Source organism: Capricornis sumatraensis, chromosome 3 (assembly GCF_032405125.1).
Source record: "Capricornis sumatraensis isolate serow.1 chromosome 3, serow.2, whole genome shotgun sequence".
NCBI classification, from domain to species: domain Eukaryota; kingdom Metazoa; phylum Chordata; class Mammalia; order Artiodactyla; family Bovidae; genus Capricornis; species Capricornis sumatraensis.
The window spans coordinates 163,600,785-163,619,072 of NC_091071.1; the positions used below are offsets into that span (position 1 = coordinate 163,600,785).

At 45.4% G+C, this 18,288-nt stretch overlaps 1 protein-coding gene across 1 annotated transcript in view; it reads left to right on the forward strand.

Moving 5' to 3' along the window:
- The window catches only part of ARMC9 (armadillo repeat containing 9), a 154,642-nt gene that overhangs the window by 41,885 nt on the left and 94,469 nt on the right, over positions 1 to 18,288 (forward strand). The window contains exons 10-13 of the mRNA XM_068968936.1: positions 4,415 to 4,449; positions 7,814 to 7,925; positions 11,529 to 11,621; positions 16,632 to 16,722. Coding sequence (XP_068825037.1) covers positions 4,415 to 4,449; positions 7,814 to 7,925; positions 11,529 to 11,621; positions 16,632 to 16,722 — 331 coding nt within the window. The remainder of the gene's footprint in view (positions 1 to 4,414; positions 4,450 to 7,813; positions 7,926 to 11,528; positions 11,622 to 16,631; positions 16,723 to 18,288) is intronic.

Sequence of the window (18,288 nt, forward strand, 5' to 3'; positions counted from 1 at the left end):
CAACCCAGTGACTCTGCAGTCCCCATGACTGTGGGATACTTGCATCATGTCACACCTCATACCAGTTTCTCTAAATACACTTCCTGATGTCACAGGTCATTAGCAAAGCCCCTCATCCTGCCGCTGTCACCAAGAGCTGTCCCAGGCTCGTTTGGCCCCTCTACCCCGAGGGCCGGGCTCAGGTCCCTGGCCTGCAGGCTGAGAAGCGATGGAGGCATAGCTCTGCCCTGTCACTCTCAGCCCAGGTATCGATTTCTCTCTCCCACGCCCAAGCGTTCCGGGGAGCCCTGCCCCGAGCCTGGCATGGGAGAGGTGCTCAGAGACTAAAGACAGGTTCAGCGACGGGTTACTACGTTCATTGTTCCGCTGGCCTCTGCCACACCTCTGCCATTGTTCCGTTGCCACACCTTCACACTGCGTTTCCCCAGCTGGGAAAGCACTGCCTGCCCGCACCTAACGTCCACTGTGGGCTAGGACGCTGGTCTCTTTCCGGTGCCCCAGGCCTTGGGGTCCTCACCCTGACCACTCAGCTTAATGTACTGGAAGTCACACAGCGCCCAGTGGCCTGCAGTCGGGCCCCTTAGTGAGGGGATGCTCCCTGGGCCCATCGTCCAGACTCGGAATCCAGTGTTTGCTTGAGAGGGGGACGATTCCAACTGATGATGGACTTGGGCCCTTTCTCTCCCAGCTTTCTCTCCCTGGGGCTTTCCTTCCTTGGCCAGACCATTGGATCTGTGTCCACCCCACCTGCCCGCAGAGCAGCGCCCGCAGCTGGTGGCGGTGACCTTTAGAAATCCCATCCAGTGTAAAGGCTGGTCGAGAGGTCAGAACAGGACCTCCCAGCCCCCTCAAGGTGTTTGAGGATTCTTACTAACGCCTCCACCTCGGGGAAGGAAGTGGTCGTTGTCACCTGCGGTGAGCTCTCCATTCCGTGGGCAAGCTTCTACCAGGGTGTCAATGTTAAAGGTCAACATCCCAGTTCATAACTTCAGCTCAGTGCCTCTCAGCTCCAGTACCCTCGTCAGTGCAGGGAGGTCAGATGGACAGGCAGAAAAGGGGGGGAAGCAAGGCCGACTTCCACGAGCTCTCCTTGGCGTCTGTACCCACTGGTATGATATTGCCCCTATCTTGCAGATTTGGTGCACAGAGTTATTTGATCACTGATTCTCCCCACTGAATTGCAAGCTGTCTGAGAAGAGGGCCTTTGTCTTGCTCACCAGTATCAGCAGTGCCTAGCAGAGGCCTATTGGGTGAGCAATCAGTAGGGACTTAACGAAATACCATAACCTCTCCTCTCTCATTAAGGGCGTGCTCAGCCATTCTTCCTACAGCTCATCGCCAATTTGGGTTTTGTGTGTGTGTGTGTGTGTTGTTTTCTTTTACTTGATTGGATAATAAAGGGGCTTCCCAGGTGGTGCTAGTGGTAAAGAACCTGCCTGCCAGTGCAAGACACTCGGGAGACATGGGTTCACTCCTTGGGTTGGGAAGATCCCAGGGAGGAGGGCATGGCAGCCCCCTCCAGTATTCCTGCCTGGAGAATCCCATGGACAGAGGAGTCTGCAGCCTACAGTCCAGGGGGTCACAAAGAGTCCAACACAACTGAAGCGACTTAGCACGCACGCATGGATAATAAAGTCTTCATACTGTTTGACATACTTGGCTATTCTCATGAAAGGGTCAGTTATTACTACTTTCAATTAATTTCTTCATAGGACAAATAGAATGATGTAGAATTTAGCAAAAGAGGAAAATAATTTTTTGAAAGATAGAAATGGTTTTCTTGATTATGAAAAAAGGGGGTATATGTAAGTGAATTTTATTTGTGGAAATATGAATTAGCCAATATCACTAATTTTAAAATATTTTTCTTTTGTGCATATATTATGCTCATATTTTACTATGGCTGTGTCCTTAATTGACTCATTCCTGGCTCCTTGATCCTCTTAGTGTGTTAGATGAGTAATATAGATGACATTTCCAACTTATTTTCTGAACTGCTTGCTACTTAAGCCAGTAACAGGAATAACAGGTAGTTTCTTTGATTAAAAAAAAAAAGTCAAGGGTTTAAAAATGAAAAGAAATTCCCTGGTGGCTCAGTGGTTAGGACGCTGCTTTCTCACTGCCAAGCGCCAAGGGCCCAGGTTCAGTCCTAGTCAGGAAACTAAAATTCCACAAACCATGCAGGGTGGGCCAAGGGAAAAAAAAAAGTCAAAGAGTTAAAAAATGCAAAACATACTTGGTCATGAGCCATTTAAAAGCAGGGCTTTCTGTTTTCGAGGTGAGAATTGGGAGGTCTGTAAATACTTTGAAGGGAAACAGTTGACAACAGGGCTGATGTATTACAGTTGTTTGTTAAATTTGTCAAGCATTCTGACATGGATTCTATTTTTTTTAATAATTTTATTTATTTATTTTTGGCTGTCCGGGGTCTTTGTTGCTGTTCGGGCTTTGCTCTAGTGTGGCGAGTGGGGGCTACTCTCTAGTTGAGCTGTGTGGGCCTCTCCTGTTGCAGAGCATAAGCTTCAGCAGTTGTGGCATACAGGCTTGGCAGCTCTTCGGCATGTGGGATCTTCCCAGAGCAGGGATCGAACCTGTGTGTCCTGCACTGGCAGGCAGGTTCTTTACCGTGGCGCTGCCAAGGAAGCCCTAGAGTGCCCACTTTTGAAGATTTAAAATAAAACACAAAACTGTTTTGGCCACGTGGTTTAGGGATCTTAGATCTTAGCGATTGAACCTGGGTCTTTGGCAGTGAGAACATGGTGTCCTAACCACTGGACACCAGAAAATTCCCTCAAGTGCCCCTTTAGGAAGTCAGTCTAGATTCATTCATTCAGCAAACGTTGACTGAGTGTCTCTGTGGTCCAGGCACTGTGCTTCGTGTCAGGGACACGAGGGTGCTATGTCTCCAGCCTTTGTGGAACTCGGTGTCTGCTAAAGGAGAAGGACTCAGAAGTGGCTGCAAAATAACCACCACTGAATATGATCAGCATGGATAGGCTCTGTTAGAGGGTTGTGGTGACATAGAGGAAGCAGAGTACCAACGCCTGCCCCTTCTGGAAGGGCCCCACAGACAGCTGAGACCTCCTCTCTTCTACTCTACTTAGCTTTTCCCTCCTAGAGTTCTCTTCAACAAATTCCAAACTTTCTATCACTCTCAGTTCAGTTGCTCAGTCGTGTCTGACTCTTTGTGACCCCATGGACTGCAGCAACGCCAGGCCTCCCCGTCCATCACCAACTCCCGGAGTTTGCTCAAACCCATGTCCATAGAGTCAGTGATGCCATCCAACCATCTCATCCTCTGTCGTCCCTTCTCCTCCTGCCTTCAATCTTTCCCAGCATCAAGGTCTTTTCCAATGAGTCACTTCTTCACATCAGCTGGCTAAAGTATTAGAGTTTCAGCTTCAGCATCAATCCTTCCAATGTATATTCAGGACTGATTTCCTTTAGGATGGACTGGTTGGATCTCCTTGCAGTCCAAAGGACTCTCAAGAGTCTTCTTCAGTACCACAGTTCAAAAGTATCAGTTCTTTGGCGCTCAGCTTTCTTTATAGTCCAACTCTCACATCCATACATGACTACTGGAAAAACCATAGCTTTGACTATCTATTACATTACCTATAAATAATTCAATGTGCATCTCAAACAGATAAGGGCTTTAAAAATAAAAAAACAAACAACATAACCACAGTGCCAAATATAATTAACACTAAGTCCTTAGTATCATATAATACCAATGAGATTTTCACATTTCCCTTCTTTTCTCAAATGTCCTTTATGGTTGGTTGGAGTCAATCCAGACAAGTGCCATTCACAGTACTTGATTGTTTCTCTATTGTAGTGCATGCTTAATATGGCAAAAAGAAAGCAAGAAAACAGTAAATGGGACATGCCCGCAAAATAGGCTGTGATTTGGCCTGTAGACAGGATCTTTACATCCCCTTTAGGGAGTGGTATGGGAGGGGGCTTGTGAATTTTTTCTATAAACATTTCTGTATTGTTTGACTCGGTGCAAAGTGCATGTGTTATTTTCATATTAAAAGATAAAATCTTAATAAAACCAGGATAATAAACTGATTTTCATTGCTTTATTCTTTATGATGTCTTTGACCAGGCAGCTTTAAGTTCCTCCAAGAGCTTGGTCAGGGTGAACCCACCTGGGGTTTTATAGAGTGCTGTTTGGAGTGGAGTTTAGCAACAAGTCAAGGGTGGGTCGCTTGGGAAATGCATCCGTAAGGTGTCACTTACCTTGGACTTGGGCTGATTTTTAAATTGAATCTGGTTACAGTTGGAGAATCCGGTGGATGAAAAGCTTTGCAAATTTGTTGTTCTTGTTCCGCTACAGTGATTGGGGATTAGCACATTGCTGTCAGTGTTTTAACACAAAACCTATTTCCTTCTTCCCCTTCCCCCGCAGGCTTCAACCATGTTAAGAGCCTCCTTGGCACCCGTGTAAGTAACTACTCTGAGGAATTGCTATTAAGGGGAATGGCTATGGGTAAAAATGGAATTCCAAGTGCTTTTAATCAATTCTCGTTTTAACTGCCTAATTTAGACGAATTCCTTTACTTAGCTGGAGCTCCATGTAGGTATTAAAGGAAATACCAGTAATTATAAGTAATACTTATCAAATATGTTTGGAATAAAGTTTTTTTTAAGTCCCAAAAAATACTTATAAAAATATCTTTTAAAGTTATTTCTATTTATGTTGGAAAGGTAACATCAAATGGAAAAAATCATTGAATTTTTCCTATAATGTTTTACAGAAATTAATTTAATTTCCTGTCATCAGGCAGTCAGCGGAGTGTTGTAATGTTTACATTGCACGTTCTCTGCTGATTCACACATGACCAGGGCCACAGGATGGCTCTGTGTTTTGCTGGAGCATTCCCGCCCAAGTTACTCAGGTTGTCCCCCAAGGGGCAGGGGGGTGGGGGGAGCTTCATCAGGCATGTGTGTTGCAGTAGCAAGGAAGTCGAGAACCTTTGGCATGGACATGAGGATTAGGGTGGTTTCTGGTGACTCCCTGAGCCAGCCTTGGGTGGCACGAGTCGGGGATGCAGTGGGCTGGGTGCTGTGAGATTACACAGACACCTGCAGTTCATACAGCGTTCCTCCTCCCTCCATCCTGCCCGAGCCTGACATGGACTCTGCACTTGGTTCACTTCAGTTGGAGGCTCTAGAATGTGGTACTTATAAGCACAGACTGTCAGGATTAAAACCCCCCTTGGCCATAGACTCTGTGACCTTGGACCACTCTTATACCTCTCTACCTGTTTCCTCATGGACCCTGGGAAAGCGGCTGGACCACAGAAATGCCGGGTTGTTGAGCAACTTAGTTGGTAATATTGCCATTGTTGTTCAGTCTCTTTAGTCGTGTCCAACTCTTTGCACTATGCAAGGCTTCCCTGTCTTCGCTATCTCCCAGAGCTTGCTCAATCTCATGTCCATCAAGGCAGTGATGGCACCCAACTATCTCATCCTCTGTCGCCCCCCTCCTCCTACCCTCAATCTTTCCCAGTTGGCTCTTCGCATCAGGTAGCCAAAGTGTTGGAGCTTTAGCATCAGCATCAGTCCATTACTGGCAAGTAAATATGGCCCAAATAGGACAGTTTTTCCTCTTTCCAGTAGAAGCTCCCTAGCTATGGAACATTATCAAACTTGGTTTTTAAAATGGAACTTTTTTTGTCTAGAAAAGCCTGTTTGAATTAAAAAAATTTTTTTTACTTATGAAATAATTTCAGAGTTTCAAAACAGAGAATTCCCATATATCCATCACCCAGATTCCCAGTGTTACTGTTTTACACCAGCCCAGTGTAGTCATCAAAATGAGAAGATTAATGCTGACGCAGCACTGTCAGCTAACCTGCAGGCCTGACTCACACTTTACCAGTTGTTCCATCATGTCCTTTTTGTGGACTGACATTCAGTCCAGGATCACACGTGTTAGTCCTGTCGCGTCTTAGTTTCCTTTACTTCAAAATCCTTCTTTAGTCTTGGTCTTTTGTGGCCTTGACACTTTTGAAGAATACTGGCCAGCTATTTATAATTGCAATTTAAAAAATATTTGTATTACTTTTTAAACTCACAATAGTATCTGCCTCTGGGAAAAAAATCAAAATAATCAATGTGCCATGTACAGAGGTTTACCATTTGCTTGTTTTAAATTGAAGATGCTCTTCCCCAAGAATGTTAACTGAGACCCCATTCGATGCCTCTTTTCTAGCTTTTTCTTCCAGGCACCGTAAGAAGATCTCATTTTGTCTTTTAAAAACTAACATTAAGGGAATTCCCTGGCAGTCCAGCGATTGGGACTCTGCACTTTCACTGCCAAAGGTGTGAGTTCCAACGTGGTCGGGGAACTAAGATCCTGCAAGCCACATGATGTGGCCAAAAAATAACCTAGCATGTAAATTTCTTCTATAATGTAAGTAATACATGCTCATTATAGAAATTTTGACTCCACAGAAACATATGAAGAAGAAAATTTAAAGAACCTCCAATCCTACCTCCAGAAATATTAACCCAGTTTTTACTCCACCCTTAAACCAAATGAAACCCTACATCTTTATCTTTTTACTCAGTTCTCAGTGAATCCTCATTGAATATTCATATTCTCTGCACAGTATTAGAAGACTCATATTTTGTTTAGTTTTTAGTCTTTTTGTTTTGAAATAATTACAGATGCACCTGAAGTTGAGTCCCCCAGTGGTGACATCTCATTTGGCTGTAGTAAAACATTCAAATGAGGGAATTAACGTTGAGACAGTCCAGGCATCGTTCAGTTTTCAGTTTTTTTGTGCACTCCAGTCTCCTTCTGTTCAACAAAACAAAATATGAGGTTGCTTGTTTTAAAGACAAGGCATCTAAGATGGTTTCTTCCATTTCTGGTGAACCAAATGCAGCTGTTGGGTCGTCCGCACCTTGTAGGTCTCTGAACAGAGATCTGTCTGATTTGAAACCTGCCTTAGCCTGAGGTCTGACTCAGGTCCTCTCGAGGAGGGTTTGCAAATTGTCCTACTTACTACCCGCTTCACCGGCATGTTGCTACTGCCACTTCCTGGCCACATCCTCCTACCTCCTGGAGGGTCAATGAGGTGCTCCTCAGCTTCAGGGTTGTTTCCTGACCCCTGGTCTGTCCTTCGGGCTTCCCTGCGACTCAGCTGGTAAAGAATCCACCTGCAATATGGGAGACCTGGGTTTGATCCCTGGATTAGGAACATCCCCTGGAGAAGGGAAAAGCTACCCACTCCAGTATTCTGGCCTGGAGAATTCCATGGACTATAGTCCATGGGGTCACAAAGAGTTGGACACGACTGAGCAACTTTCACTTCACTATCCTTCACATCCCCCTAAGCCTGTCCCTCAGGCTTGAGGGGGACAGGTTTTTAGGGCAGACCCTAGGGGCCTGCTGACACTAATAAGACTTTGGATTTTGCTCAGAATCTTAGAACTTCGATGGGAAGTTATGAGGTCTCCAAGGTGGTTTCATCCCCATGGTGTGGAGCCCTGGTCTATGTGCATGCAGTGGTTTCCGTAGGCATTAGGCAGACTCCTTGTTTTAGGAAAACTTATATAGATCTTAGTACATAAGTGAGAGGCAGAGCTGAGCCCACTGAAGCGGGGATGGGGGCCTGGAACCCAGCCCTCTCAGTGGAGGCCTGGAGTTGATGCCAGGAGCACAGAGAGAGCAAGTGGACCCCTACCTGTCCAGTCTGTCAGAGCCACTTGAGATGGGACGTCATGATACTCAGGAGGTATAATGAATGTGCCCTTGTGCCCTTTTCTTTCTCTTTGAACTTGTGTTGCTGAGCAGGAAATTGAAGGATGTCCCATTACTGCCCTCCTTGGATTATGAGAAACTGAAGAAGGATTTGATTTTGGGGAGTGACCGCTTGAAAGCCTTCTTGTTGCAGGCTCTACGCTGGGTACGTACTTTTTTTCTTGAAGTGGAAAAAAAAAAAAAGACCACGCTGGTTTTCTTGACTGGCTCCCTTGCTTGTATCTTTCAACCCATCTTCTCAAAATCTTTCTTCCTGCTGCCTGCTTATACCAAGAGCTAAAATTAAAAAATCAGCTTCTGACGATCACTGTGGTCTCTAAAAAAAAAAAAACAAAAAAACCCTTATACTGACATCATAGCTGCCATAACACTCACTTGATGATTTGATACATGCAATTTCCAGTCTCTGGAGTCACCCTGTCCTCTGGCCCTTCCCTGGTTGTGAGCCAGACCCGCAGCTGGTGGTGTCAGCCTGTTAGAGCTCGGGGTACCTCTCATACTGGCCCCCACAGAGACCTCCGGATTTAGGTATTCCTGTGTAGCCACATCAAGAGAGAAAACGTATTAATAAGTCTTTAAGGAAAATAAAGCCTAAATAGCGGCTTTTCTGGGGATTCCCTGGGAGTCCCAGTGGTTAGGACTCCGTACTTCCACTGCAGAGGGCACTGCTTCTGCCAAGGGGCAGGCAAAAAAAGGAAAAAAAAGGCTTCATTAAAAAAATAAATAGACACTTCCTTGGTGGTCCAGTGGCTAAGACTTTTCGCTCCCAATGCAGGGGCCCGGGTTTGATTCCTGGTCAGGAAACTAGATCCCACATGCTGCAACTAAGACCCAGTGCAACCAAATAAAAATGAGTAAGTAAATAAGTAAATGGTTGCTTTTGTCCCCAGTCTTCAGATTGATCACAGTTAAGGCAGTGATTCCCAAGTCTATTGGTCTCAAACCTCTTGACAGGGTCAAAAATTACTGACTCCCAAGCCTTTCGGTCTCAGACCTCTTGACATGGTCAAAAATTACTGAGGAACTCAAAGAGGTTTTGTTTGTGTGAATTTTTTTCTGCCAAAATTTATAGTATTAGCAGTTAAAACTGAGCAAATGTATATGTATTAATTCATTTAAAATGAACAATAATAGGACTTCCCTGGCGGTCCAGTGGTTAAGATACCACACTTCCATTGCAGAGGGAGCAGGCTTGATTCCTGGTCAGGGAAATAAGAGCTCATATGCCGTGCATGTGGCATGACCAAAGAATAAAAATAAATAAACACTAATAAACCGAGGACATAACATAAATACCATTTTTATGAAAAGTAACTATTTTCCAAACTAAAAAAATTAGAAGTCTGACATTATTTTGCATTTTTATACATTTATTTAATGTCTGGCTTGATGGAGGACAGCTGAATTCTCATCTCTGCTTCTACATTGTCACAGTATCACACTTCATCTAGCCTCTGAGAAACTGACCATTAAAAAGACAAACATATCTTAGTTCAGTTCAGTCCAGTTCAGTTCAGTCGCTCAGTCGTGTCCGACTCTTTGCGACCCCATGAATCGCAGCACGCCAGGCCTCCCTGTTCATCACCATCTCCTGGAGTTCACTCAGACGCACGTCCATCGAGTCCGTGATGCCATCCAGCCATCTCATCCTCTGTCGTCCCCTTCTCCTCCTGCCCCCAATCCCTCCCAGCATCAGAGTCTTTTCCAATGAGTCAACTTTTCTCATGAGGTGGCCAAAGTACTGGAGTTTCAGCTTCAGCATCATTCCTTCCAAAGAAATCCCAGGGCTGATCTCCTTTAGAATGGACTGGTTGGGTCTCCTTGCAGTCCAAGGGACTCTCAAGAGTCTTCTCCAACACCACAGCTCAAAAGCATCAATTCTTCAGTGCTCAGCCTTCTTCACAGTCCAACTCTCACATCCATACATGACCACAGGAAAAACCATAGCCTTGACTAGATGGACCTTAGTCGGCAAAGTAATGTCTCTGCTTTTGAATATGCTATCTAGGTTGTTCATGACTTTTCTTCCAAGGAGTAAGTGTCTTTTAATTTCATGGCTGCAGTCACCATCTGCAGTGATTATTATAGAAATAATTGTGACCTTGTAGATCCCTCTGCAGGGACTCTGGGAACCCCCAGGGTTCTCCAGACTATACTTTGAGAACCGCTGGTGCAAGCCAATGCCGGTTCACTCCTTAACTGAACAGTCTACTCTGATTGACCCGCAATAGTGTCAGACCTCTTCAGGGATCCCCACATTTCATGCTGTCTTGACATCAAAATGCTTTTGTGTCATTTCTCCATCTCTGGATAAGAATAGCTCTCCTCGTGCACTCTGATGGCTGGTAGCACTTCCAGGAATGTGTTTTGGGGGAGAACTCTGAGTGTGCATTCAGACCAGCAGGAGAGTCCAGCAACCAGTTAGCATGTCTGCTCTGTCCCATTGACTGGAGCGGGTGGGGCGACACGAGTAACCTGCCCGGAGGTTTGCCGCTGCCCTGGTTACCAGCCTCCCTGGGGCTCTTGAATTACCCATTGTGTTCTCGCTGTTGGTCTACACTAGTGAGCCTCGTGGTGAGACCTGGTATTCCTTTGCTTACTGAATGGCATTGTCATAGAACAAGCAGAAGAAACACACATCCTTATAAGATGCTGTCTGAGACCCCTCCAGCACCCCCACCTCAGCCCCACCACATCAGCCCGGCAGAGGCCTCCGAACTCAACAGACAAGCGGCAGCCCCTAGGTGTGACCATGAGCAGCACGTGGACTAGAAGACAGAGTCGCAGGCTACCAGAACCGAACGGTGCAGGTCCCCAGAGGCAGGTGTCAGAGACAGACTGGACCTGCTGCAGCCGAGGAGAGAGTGAAAGCCCCTCAGTCATGTCCGGCTCTTTGCCACCCCACGGACTATACAGTCCATGGACTTCTCCAGGCCAGAATACTGGATTGGGTAGCCTTTCTCTTCTCCAGGGGATCTTCCCAACCCAGGGATCAAACCCAGGTCTCCCGCATTGCAGGCGGATTCTTTACCAGCTGAGCCACAAGGGAAGCTCAAGAATACTGGAGTGGGTAGCCTAATTCCTTCTCCAGTGGATCTTTCCCACCCAGGAATTGAACTTGGGTCTCCTGTACTGCAAGCGGATTCCTTACTAACTGAGCTATCAGGGAAGCCCGCCAAGGAGAGGGGCCCTGGGAAAGAGAAGGGAAGGCAGTGCCAGCGTTGCCCCACACAGGCGTGCATGCACACACAGTATCCTCAGTGGTGCTGTGCAGGCCGCCGTAGAATGAGTGTGCTCTGTGGGCCCAGCACTCACTCACAGCTCTCCCCTTCAGGCACCTCCCTCAGCTGGACCATGCATCCTAGCCCACACCATTCTCACATGTCCCTTGAAGCCTGAGAGTCTGCTTATCCTTCAAGGACCAACTCTTGAGCCACTTTCAGGGAAAAAAAAAAAAACCCTCCAGGCATTGGGGAGCCCTCCCTTATCTGGTCCCTTGCAGTCCCATCATTTTCCACTTTCACTGCTCAGGAGCATATGTGTGTTAGGTGACTCCTAAATCACCCATTAGGAGGTTCGCTGTAATTTTTCATTCACTGCCATGTCAGCTGGTTGACCAGCTGCTCAGCTGGGTGTTACTCATTTGGTTTGGTGAAAGGCATAGTTACTGGTGCCACCCGTGATGAGAAAATGCCGTTTCCCCACTTTCACACTTGGACCTCGCTACTCTTGTTTTTCTTCCTCCTAGCGCTTGACCACATCGCACCCCGGAGAGCAGAGGGAGACCGTCCTGCAGGCCTACATCAGCAACGACCTGTTGGACTGTCACAGCCACAGCCAGGTCAGTGGGAGACGGGCCAGCGCCCAGCCGGGGCCTGCCCTTCTGGGGAGGGTCTTAGAAGGAGGAGGCCCTTGGTTTCTATGCATGTCTTCACAGAGTGATCGTATGTCAGCCTGGGGCTTCTGTTAGCTTCTGAGATCTGCTATCCACCCTGGACTTCAGCCCACTTTTCACTTCTAATGCAGAGTCCTAATAAACAAGCTAGTACTGCCTGGTTCAACGCTGCATCTCTTTTCTGCCATTTTTCTTTCTTTCTTTTTTCTCAAAGTCTCTGCTCTTGCCCTCATGCCACTGCTTACCATGAGTCTGAAAACTCAGCAGGACTTAGAATGGGCAAGGTAAAGAAGCAGGTTCCAGTTGTTTTCATCTGGGCCTGACTTCTACACATGTCTTCCACACTATTTGTATAGAGCTTTGGACCAGATAGGTCTAATGGTGCAGTGGGGGAAGTATGGGGTTTAAAAGGACATGAACTGATCTCAGATCTCTGCCCCACCAACAGCTGGCTGATGCCCTTAAGCAAGTTTCTGGCCTCAGGGAGCTTTCCCACCACCAAGTCACCTGCCTTGGGAGGTTGTGGGGTGGTTGTGCGAGATCACATGTGGGATGGACGTGACTCGGCGCCCAGTGCAGAGGGGTCCGCAGTGGTGGTTCTCCTCCCCACCCCCAGCCCCTTCCACGTTCTCAGCACCTGTTCCCAGACGGGAGGAGTTTCGAGAGCTTGGCTGTGGCCTACAGTGAGAGGATACTGCATCTCATTATATCACTTGCATCTTTATCTAGGATGCTCTAAAAACCTTCATCTCCCTACTGTTAAGGGAGTGGAGTATCTGTACCTCTTCGGAACCTGATGAAACAGCCCCTCAAGGAGGCTTGTCACACGTGATATGTTGTGTACACAGGCGGCAACCCTGAGGGTTTTGCGTTTCCTCTTTGTACATAATCTTATTGCTCCCATGAAAGAGTTGTGTTAAGTATGAAAAATAGTCTCTCAAATTCTAGAGTTATTTTCTTTAACCTTTTTGTTGTTGTTGTTGGTATTGTAATGACATTGAATCTAGCTGAATTAGGCATTGAAGCAGCTGAATTAGAAACTCTCCTGACTTATAAACTCAAATCCAGTTGTGTTGTATTGAATTGAACCAGAATTCAATACTGATTCTTTCTGAATTATGATATTTCATTGAATCTAAGATGCAGTTCCCCCTGCCTCACGCTAGCATCTATAAGAATAGCCGATAGCCTGTTACAGTTTAATTGGCAGTGCAGTTTTCTTTCTTGGTTGTGCATAAAAAAATACATCCTCTAATAAAAAGTGTTTTAGGTTTTATGATACATGATATTTGTCAAAATGCTGTAATCTTTATAGCCACTGAAGCTGTCATATCTTCCTCAAGTCATTTTTTTTTTTTATTGGCATGGCTTATATATTTATTTATTTTTCAATAAGAAATGAGCTGGAGTTATCTTAAGATGGCAGAGAATCTGCAGAATGGGAAAACTCCTTGGGAAACATGGATGCCGTGTCACCATGACACCAAAATAAGTTGGGATATAAGTATTTGTCTCGCAGCTTGTTTATCCGTTTATGTATCGACAGACACTTGAGTTGCCTCTCCCTTTGGCTGTTGTGAATAATGCTGCTTTGAACATGGGTGTGCACATCCTCACTCTTGTCTTAATCAGTTCCCTGTTTTTCTTTATAGTAGCCTCATTTGCATATGTCCCCAGAATAATACAGTGTTTGGTTTGGGGTTTGCTGAGTATCAAGTACAAACCTTACTCTGCAAGGAATGGGTACTATTTCCAGGTTAGATGAAGGCACCTAGGGGAAGGTGACATGAACAAAATTGCTGGATTATAATCAGACATAGCTCCCCTGGGCTCTTATTGGTTCCTCTGGGGACACTGGTAGTTAGAGTCAGGAGAGAGTCTGGGGAAGCCTAGGGCATCTGGCAGGGCTGAAATGTAGCCCAGGCACTGGTTATCTGGTGGCAGTGTGCATGGCCAAGGGGAATGGTGAGGCACTCTAACTTGGGTTTTACGCTTGCCTGGTCTGCTCATAGTTCTCAGGAGTTGATCACACTTCTGTGGGGTGAACAGACTTTCCACAGCTGGTCCACACAGCAGGGTGTGGATAGGGAGCTGAAACTTCATCAGCATGTGGGCAGGGATGTCCAAGTACACGTGAGTCTGGGCTTACCAGCCCAGGTATGTTGCACTCTGCTTGAAAATGTGTTACATGGTGAGCTTCTGTGGAATCCTGGCTGTATTTACTACAACTGCATAGTCTGTGCCCTAGCAAAAACACGCCTAAGTATAATCCCAACAGAAGTACGCCATATGTTCAACTGCAAGAGGTATAAGAATGTTCATAGCAACAGTATTTATAAGAACCAGAACACTGGCTATAACCAAATGTCCATCAGGAGTAGAATGGATAAGTCATCTGCGATATATTTTTAAGATGGGATATATTGAGCCATTGGGGCTTCCCTGGTGGCTCAGATGGTAAAGAATCTGCCTGCAATGCAGGAGGCCTGGGTTCGATCCCTGGGTGGGGAAGATTCCCTGGAGAAGGGAATGGACAGAGGAGCCTGACGGGCTACAGTCCATGGGGTCACGAAAAGTCAGACATGACTGAGCAAATAGCACTTCCCCTTTCATACACTGAGCCATGGAAAGGAGCATACAGGATACAACATGGATCAGTCTCAAAAACATGATATTGAATGAGAAAGTGAAATCGCTCAGTTGTGTCCAACTCTTTGTGACCCCATGGATTGTAGCCTACCAGGTTTCTCCATCCATGGGATTTCCCAGGCAAGAGTACTGGAGTGGGTTGCCATTTCCTTCTCTAGGGATCGAACCCGGGTCTCCCACACTGTAGGCAGACACTTTTACCATCTGAGCCACCAGGGAAGTCACTGAATGAGAAAAGTCAGATATAAAAGAATAAATACAGCATGGCTTTATTTATTTAAAAATTTTAAACAGTACTAACCCACGATATAAGAAGCCAGGAGAGATGTTGCCCTTGGTTGAGATAAGGACCCTCGGAGGGCATCTGGGGCTTGGATAATGTTTCTTTTTTGATGTTGTTGTTCTGTTTCTTGATGTGACTGTCAGTTAGCCACATGTCCACTTTGTGAAAACCTATCAAGCTGTATACTCATGATCTGGGCAATATTCTGATGGATGTTATATTTCAATAAAATTTTTACCTAAACAACGATGGCACAATGGCAGTAGGCATCTTGGGGGTGACAGCCTTCACTATGCCACTCTCATGAGTCAGTCATTCAGCTTGCACTAGTGGCCCTCCACCTCTGGGGCAAAGCTGCCTTCCAGAAATCTCTCTCCACCAAACATATATTGATTCCTTTCACCCCTTTCCTGAACTGGATCTCTGTTTCCAACATTCTATAATTGTCTTTTTGGTGGGGCACAGCCTTTAGTTAATAGCTTCTAGAGAAAGGATAGATTGGGGGAGTATATTTTTTGAGGCTGTGTTTGTCTGAAAATATCTTTATTCATTGTGTAGAACTCTGGGTTGTAAATAATCATCCTTCAGAATTTTGAAGATATTGCTTCACTGCCTTTTAGGTTTCAATGTTGCTCTTGAAAAGTCCAAAGCCTTTCTAATTCCTGACCCTTTGTATGCGAACTGTTTTTGTTTCTGGAAGTATGTTGTATCTTTTCCTTTTCACCAGTGTTAATGAATTTCCCATTGATGTCTTTCATGATGTGTATTTGATTCATTTTTGGGGAGCACTTTTTGAGCCCGTTCAATCTGACAGCTGTAATTGTGGGAACTTTTCTGGAGTTATTTTGTTGATTTCTTCTCTTGTTTTCTCTGTTCATAGGTAGGTAGGTAAGGGTTTGATTGCCAGTGTTCTGGGAGCCAGCTAGGAGAGGAGGAGGGGGTGGCTGTTGAGCATTTATTCTGCTGCTTTGGTTTGGAAGCTCTGCTCTCCTGCATCTGGTGTTCTCCATCCAGAGACCTTCTGTGTGGCCCTCAAAAGAGAGTGTGCCAGGTGTGTGGTGTGGGGTGCACGGGAGGACACGGAGCAGGAGCAGCGTGTGGCACTGAGCCACTGACCCTGTAGCTTTCATTCCTCCTTGATTTTCCTCCAGTTCTGGTGACTTCTGAGAATTAAGTGATGTAAACCGGGTAATTCCTTCCTCATTGCCTGTTTGGCATTCTTGGGTCTGCTGAGTGTGTTATCTTCCTGCATTCCTAATCCCAAAATTGTGTTGTCATGGTTTCTGGTGCTATCTTCTGTGTCCTGGAGAATATCTGTCTCCTTAAAAACTCCATTTACTGCTGGTTTTATGGTGGCTTTGGAGGAGCAAAATTAGACATGTGTGCTGGGTCATTCATTCTACCCGGAAAAACATCAGCAACAATAATAGCAAACAGCATTGCCTCCTTGGAGTCAGTCACCATTGTAAATCCTTTGAATAATTCACTCTTCTACTCTGTAAGTCTGAACAACTTCTTTTTTAAAAAATTTACTATAAATGTATTTATTTTAATTGGAGGCTAATTACTTTACAATATTGTCTTGGTTTTGGCATACATTGACATCAATCCACCACAGGTGTACATGTGTTCCCCATCCTGAACTCCGCTCCCACCTCCTTCCCCATCCCATCCCTCTGGGTCATCCCAGTGCACCAGCCCCAAGCATCCTGTATCATGCATCGAACCTGGACTGGCGATTCGTTTCACATAAGATAATATACATGTTATAGTGCCATTCTCCCAAATCATCCCACCCTCGCCCTCTCCCACAGAGTCCAAAAGACTTGAACAACTTCCTTTTGCCAAGTCACAGAAAAGATCAGTTGGAAATCAAAACTGAATCACCTCTAATAAATTCACGCAGAGGGAGACTACGGCAGACCCTCAGAGGAGACACAGGCTTCTCTCTCACTTGTGTTTACCTCCATTGTTTTTCCTCGTTTGACATTTTGATGTCTCCCCCTGACCCCCACCCCACACAGAGGAGCGTGCTTCAGCTGCTGCAATCCAAGAGTGAGGTGGTACGGCAGTACACGGCCAGGCTCATCAACGCTTTCGCATCCCTAGCAGAAGGTAAGATGTCAGCTTTCCTTGTCAACTGGGAAAAAAATGTTGAGGTTTGTGTATTATTTGGCTGATGAAATGGACAAGCCAGGACACAGCATATCAGATAGCTCTGAGAGACTGCTCCAAAGAGATGAGGGAGGAGCTGGGACATATAGGCCTTTTGGCAACAAAGACCTGGTAGTTGAAACTTCAAAAGATGACTGTTAAAGCCAGACCTCTTCAGGAATTCTTTCTTGGTGGCTCAGCAGTAAAGAATTCGTCTGCCAATGCAGGACACATAGGTTTGATCCCTGGGTCAGAAAGATCCCCTGGAGAAGAAAATGACAACCCACTCCAGTATTCTTGCCTGGGAAATCCCATGGACAGAGAAGCCTGGAGGGCTACAATCCTGGGGGCTGCAGAGTTGGACACAACTTAGAGACAAACGTGCAGGAAGATGCAGGAGTCTGGGCTCACTGAAGGCATTCCTTTGATGTGCACCTCAGCTGTCTGAGGCCAGTGTCCTGCTTTTCTCCATCCCGAGCCCCCTCAGGGCTTACTGTCCAGAGTGGCTGTAGTGACTTGATGGCCTCCAGCATCCCTTGTTTACTGATAGGGCAGCAACATTTTCCTTTTTCATTGATATCTTCAAAGAGAAGAGTTAGGTCTTGCGGCTATGTTTTTCCCTGGGAAAAGAGACATTCCCCCCAGCTTTCTTAGCAATGACATGTGCTTCCTCAATGCATTAGTTTAATGACTCTAAAGATTTTTGTGAAAGTTAGCTGTTGTCCCATGGTTGTGGTTTATGTCAGAGCAAATTTTCATGGTTTCGGAGTTTATTTTGTCAGCCTCCGGTTTTGTTTTGTAAGCTTTCTGGTATCATAACGTAGTACTTTTTTAGACTGCTCTCAAGATAGCAGGTAATGCACTCTCTGCCATTTCCTACTTAAGGCAAAATACGGTTGTTGAAATAATTAAAGTGACTCCAATAAGCACCGTACTATTTCTTGTAAAAGACTAAGCCTCTTAAATCAAGAAGATTTGAAAATTCCAAAACTAAAAGGCTGCCATAACAGAATTCAAAATGATTTTACAAAATGCCATTATCTTCCATAAATTCTCATTTGTTTGAGCTCTTTTTAACATGAATAAAGGGAGTTTTAGGTTGTGACTATGTGATACTCCAAAAATTTTCTCATTTGTTTGTTCTTCCATCCATTTAGCAAACATTTTATGATTAGCCGGAGTATGTGCCAGAGACCATTCATATAATACTGTTGAAATTTATGTCTGAAATTAATGTAATCTATATCAAGATACAAGTTTACCATAGGCTAGTGACAATTCAAGGCTCATAATAGGGTCCCAAGTGTGGTTCCTAACTTCTCCAGGCCATTGGTATGTCCAGAAAGTACTGCTTGGCTGCCTCTAATGTTAAGACTAAAGGGCTCATAACACACAGATCCATCATCCCCTTGTGATCTGACATTTGGTCTCAAGATCGTGGGTAAATAAAAGACAGTGCTCCCCACAAGAACACAGTGATGAATCATGTTCAGACGACAGAAAAAGTGTTTTTCTATTCATTAGTTG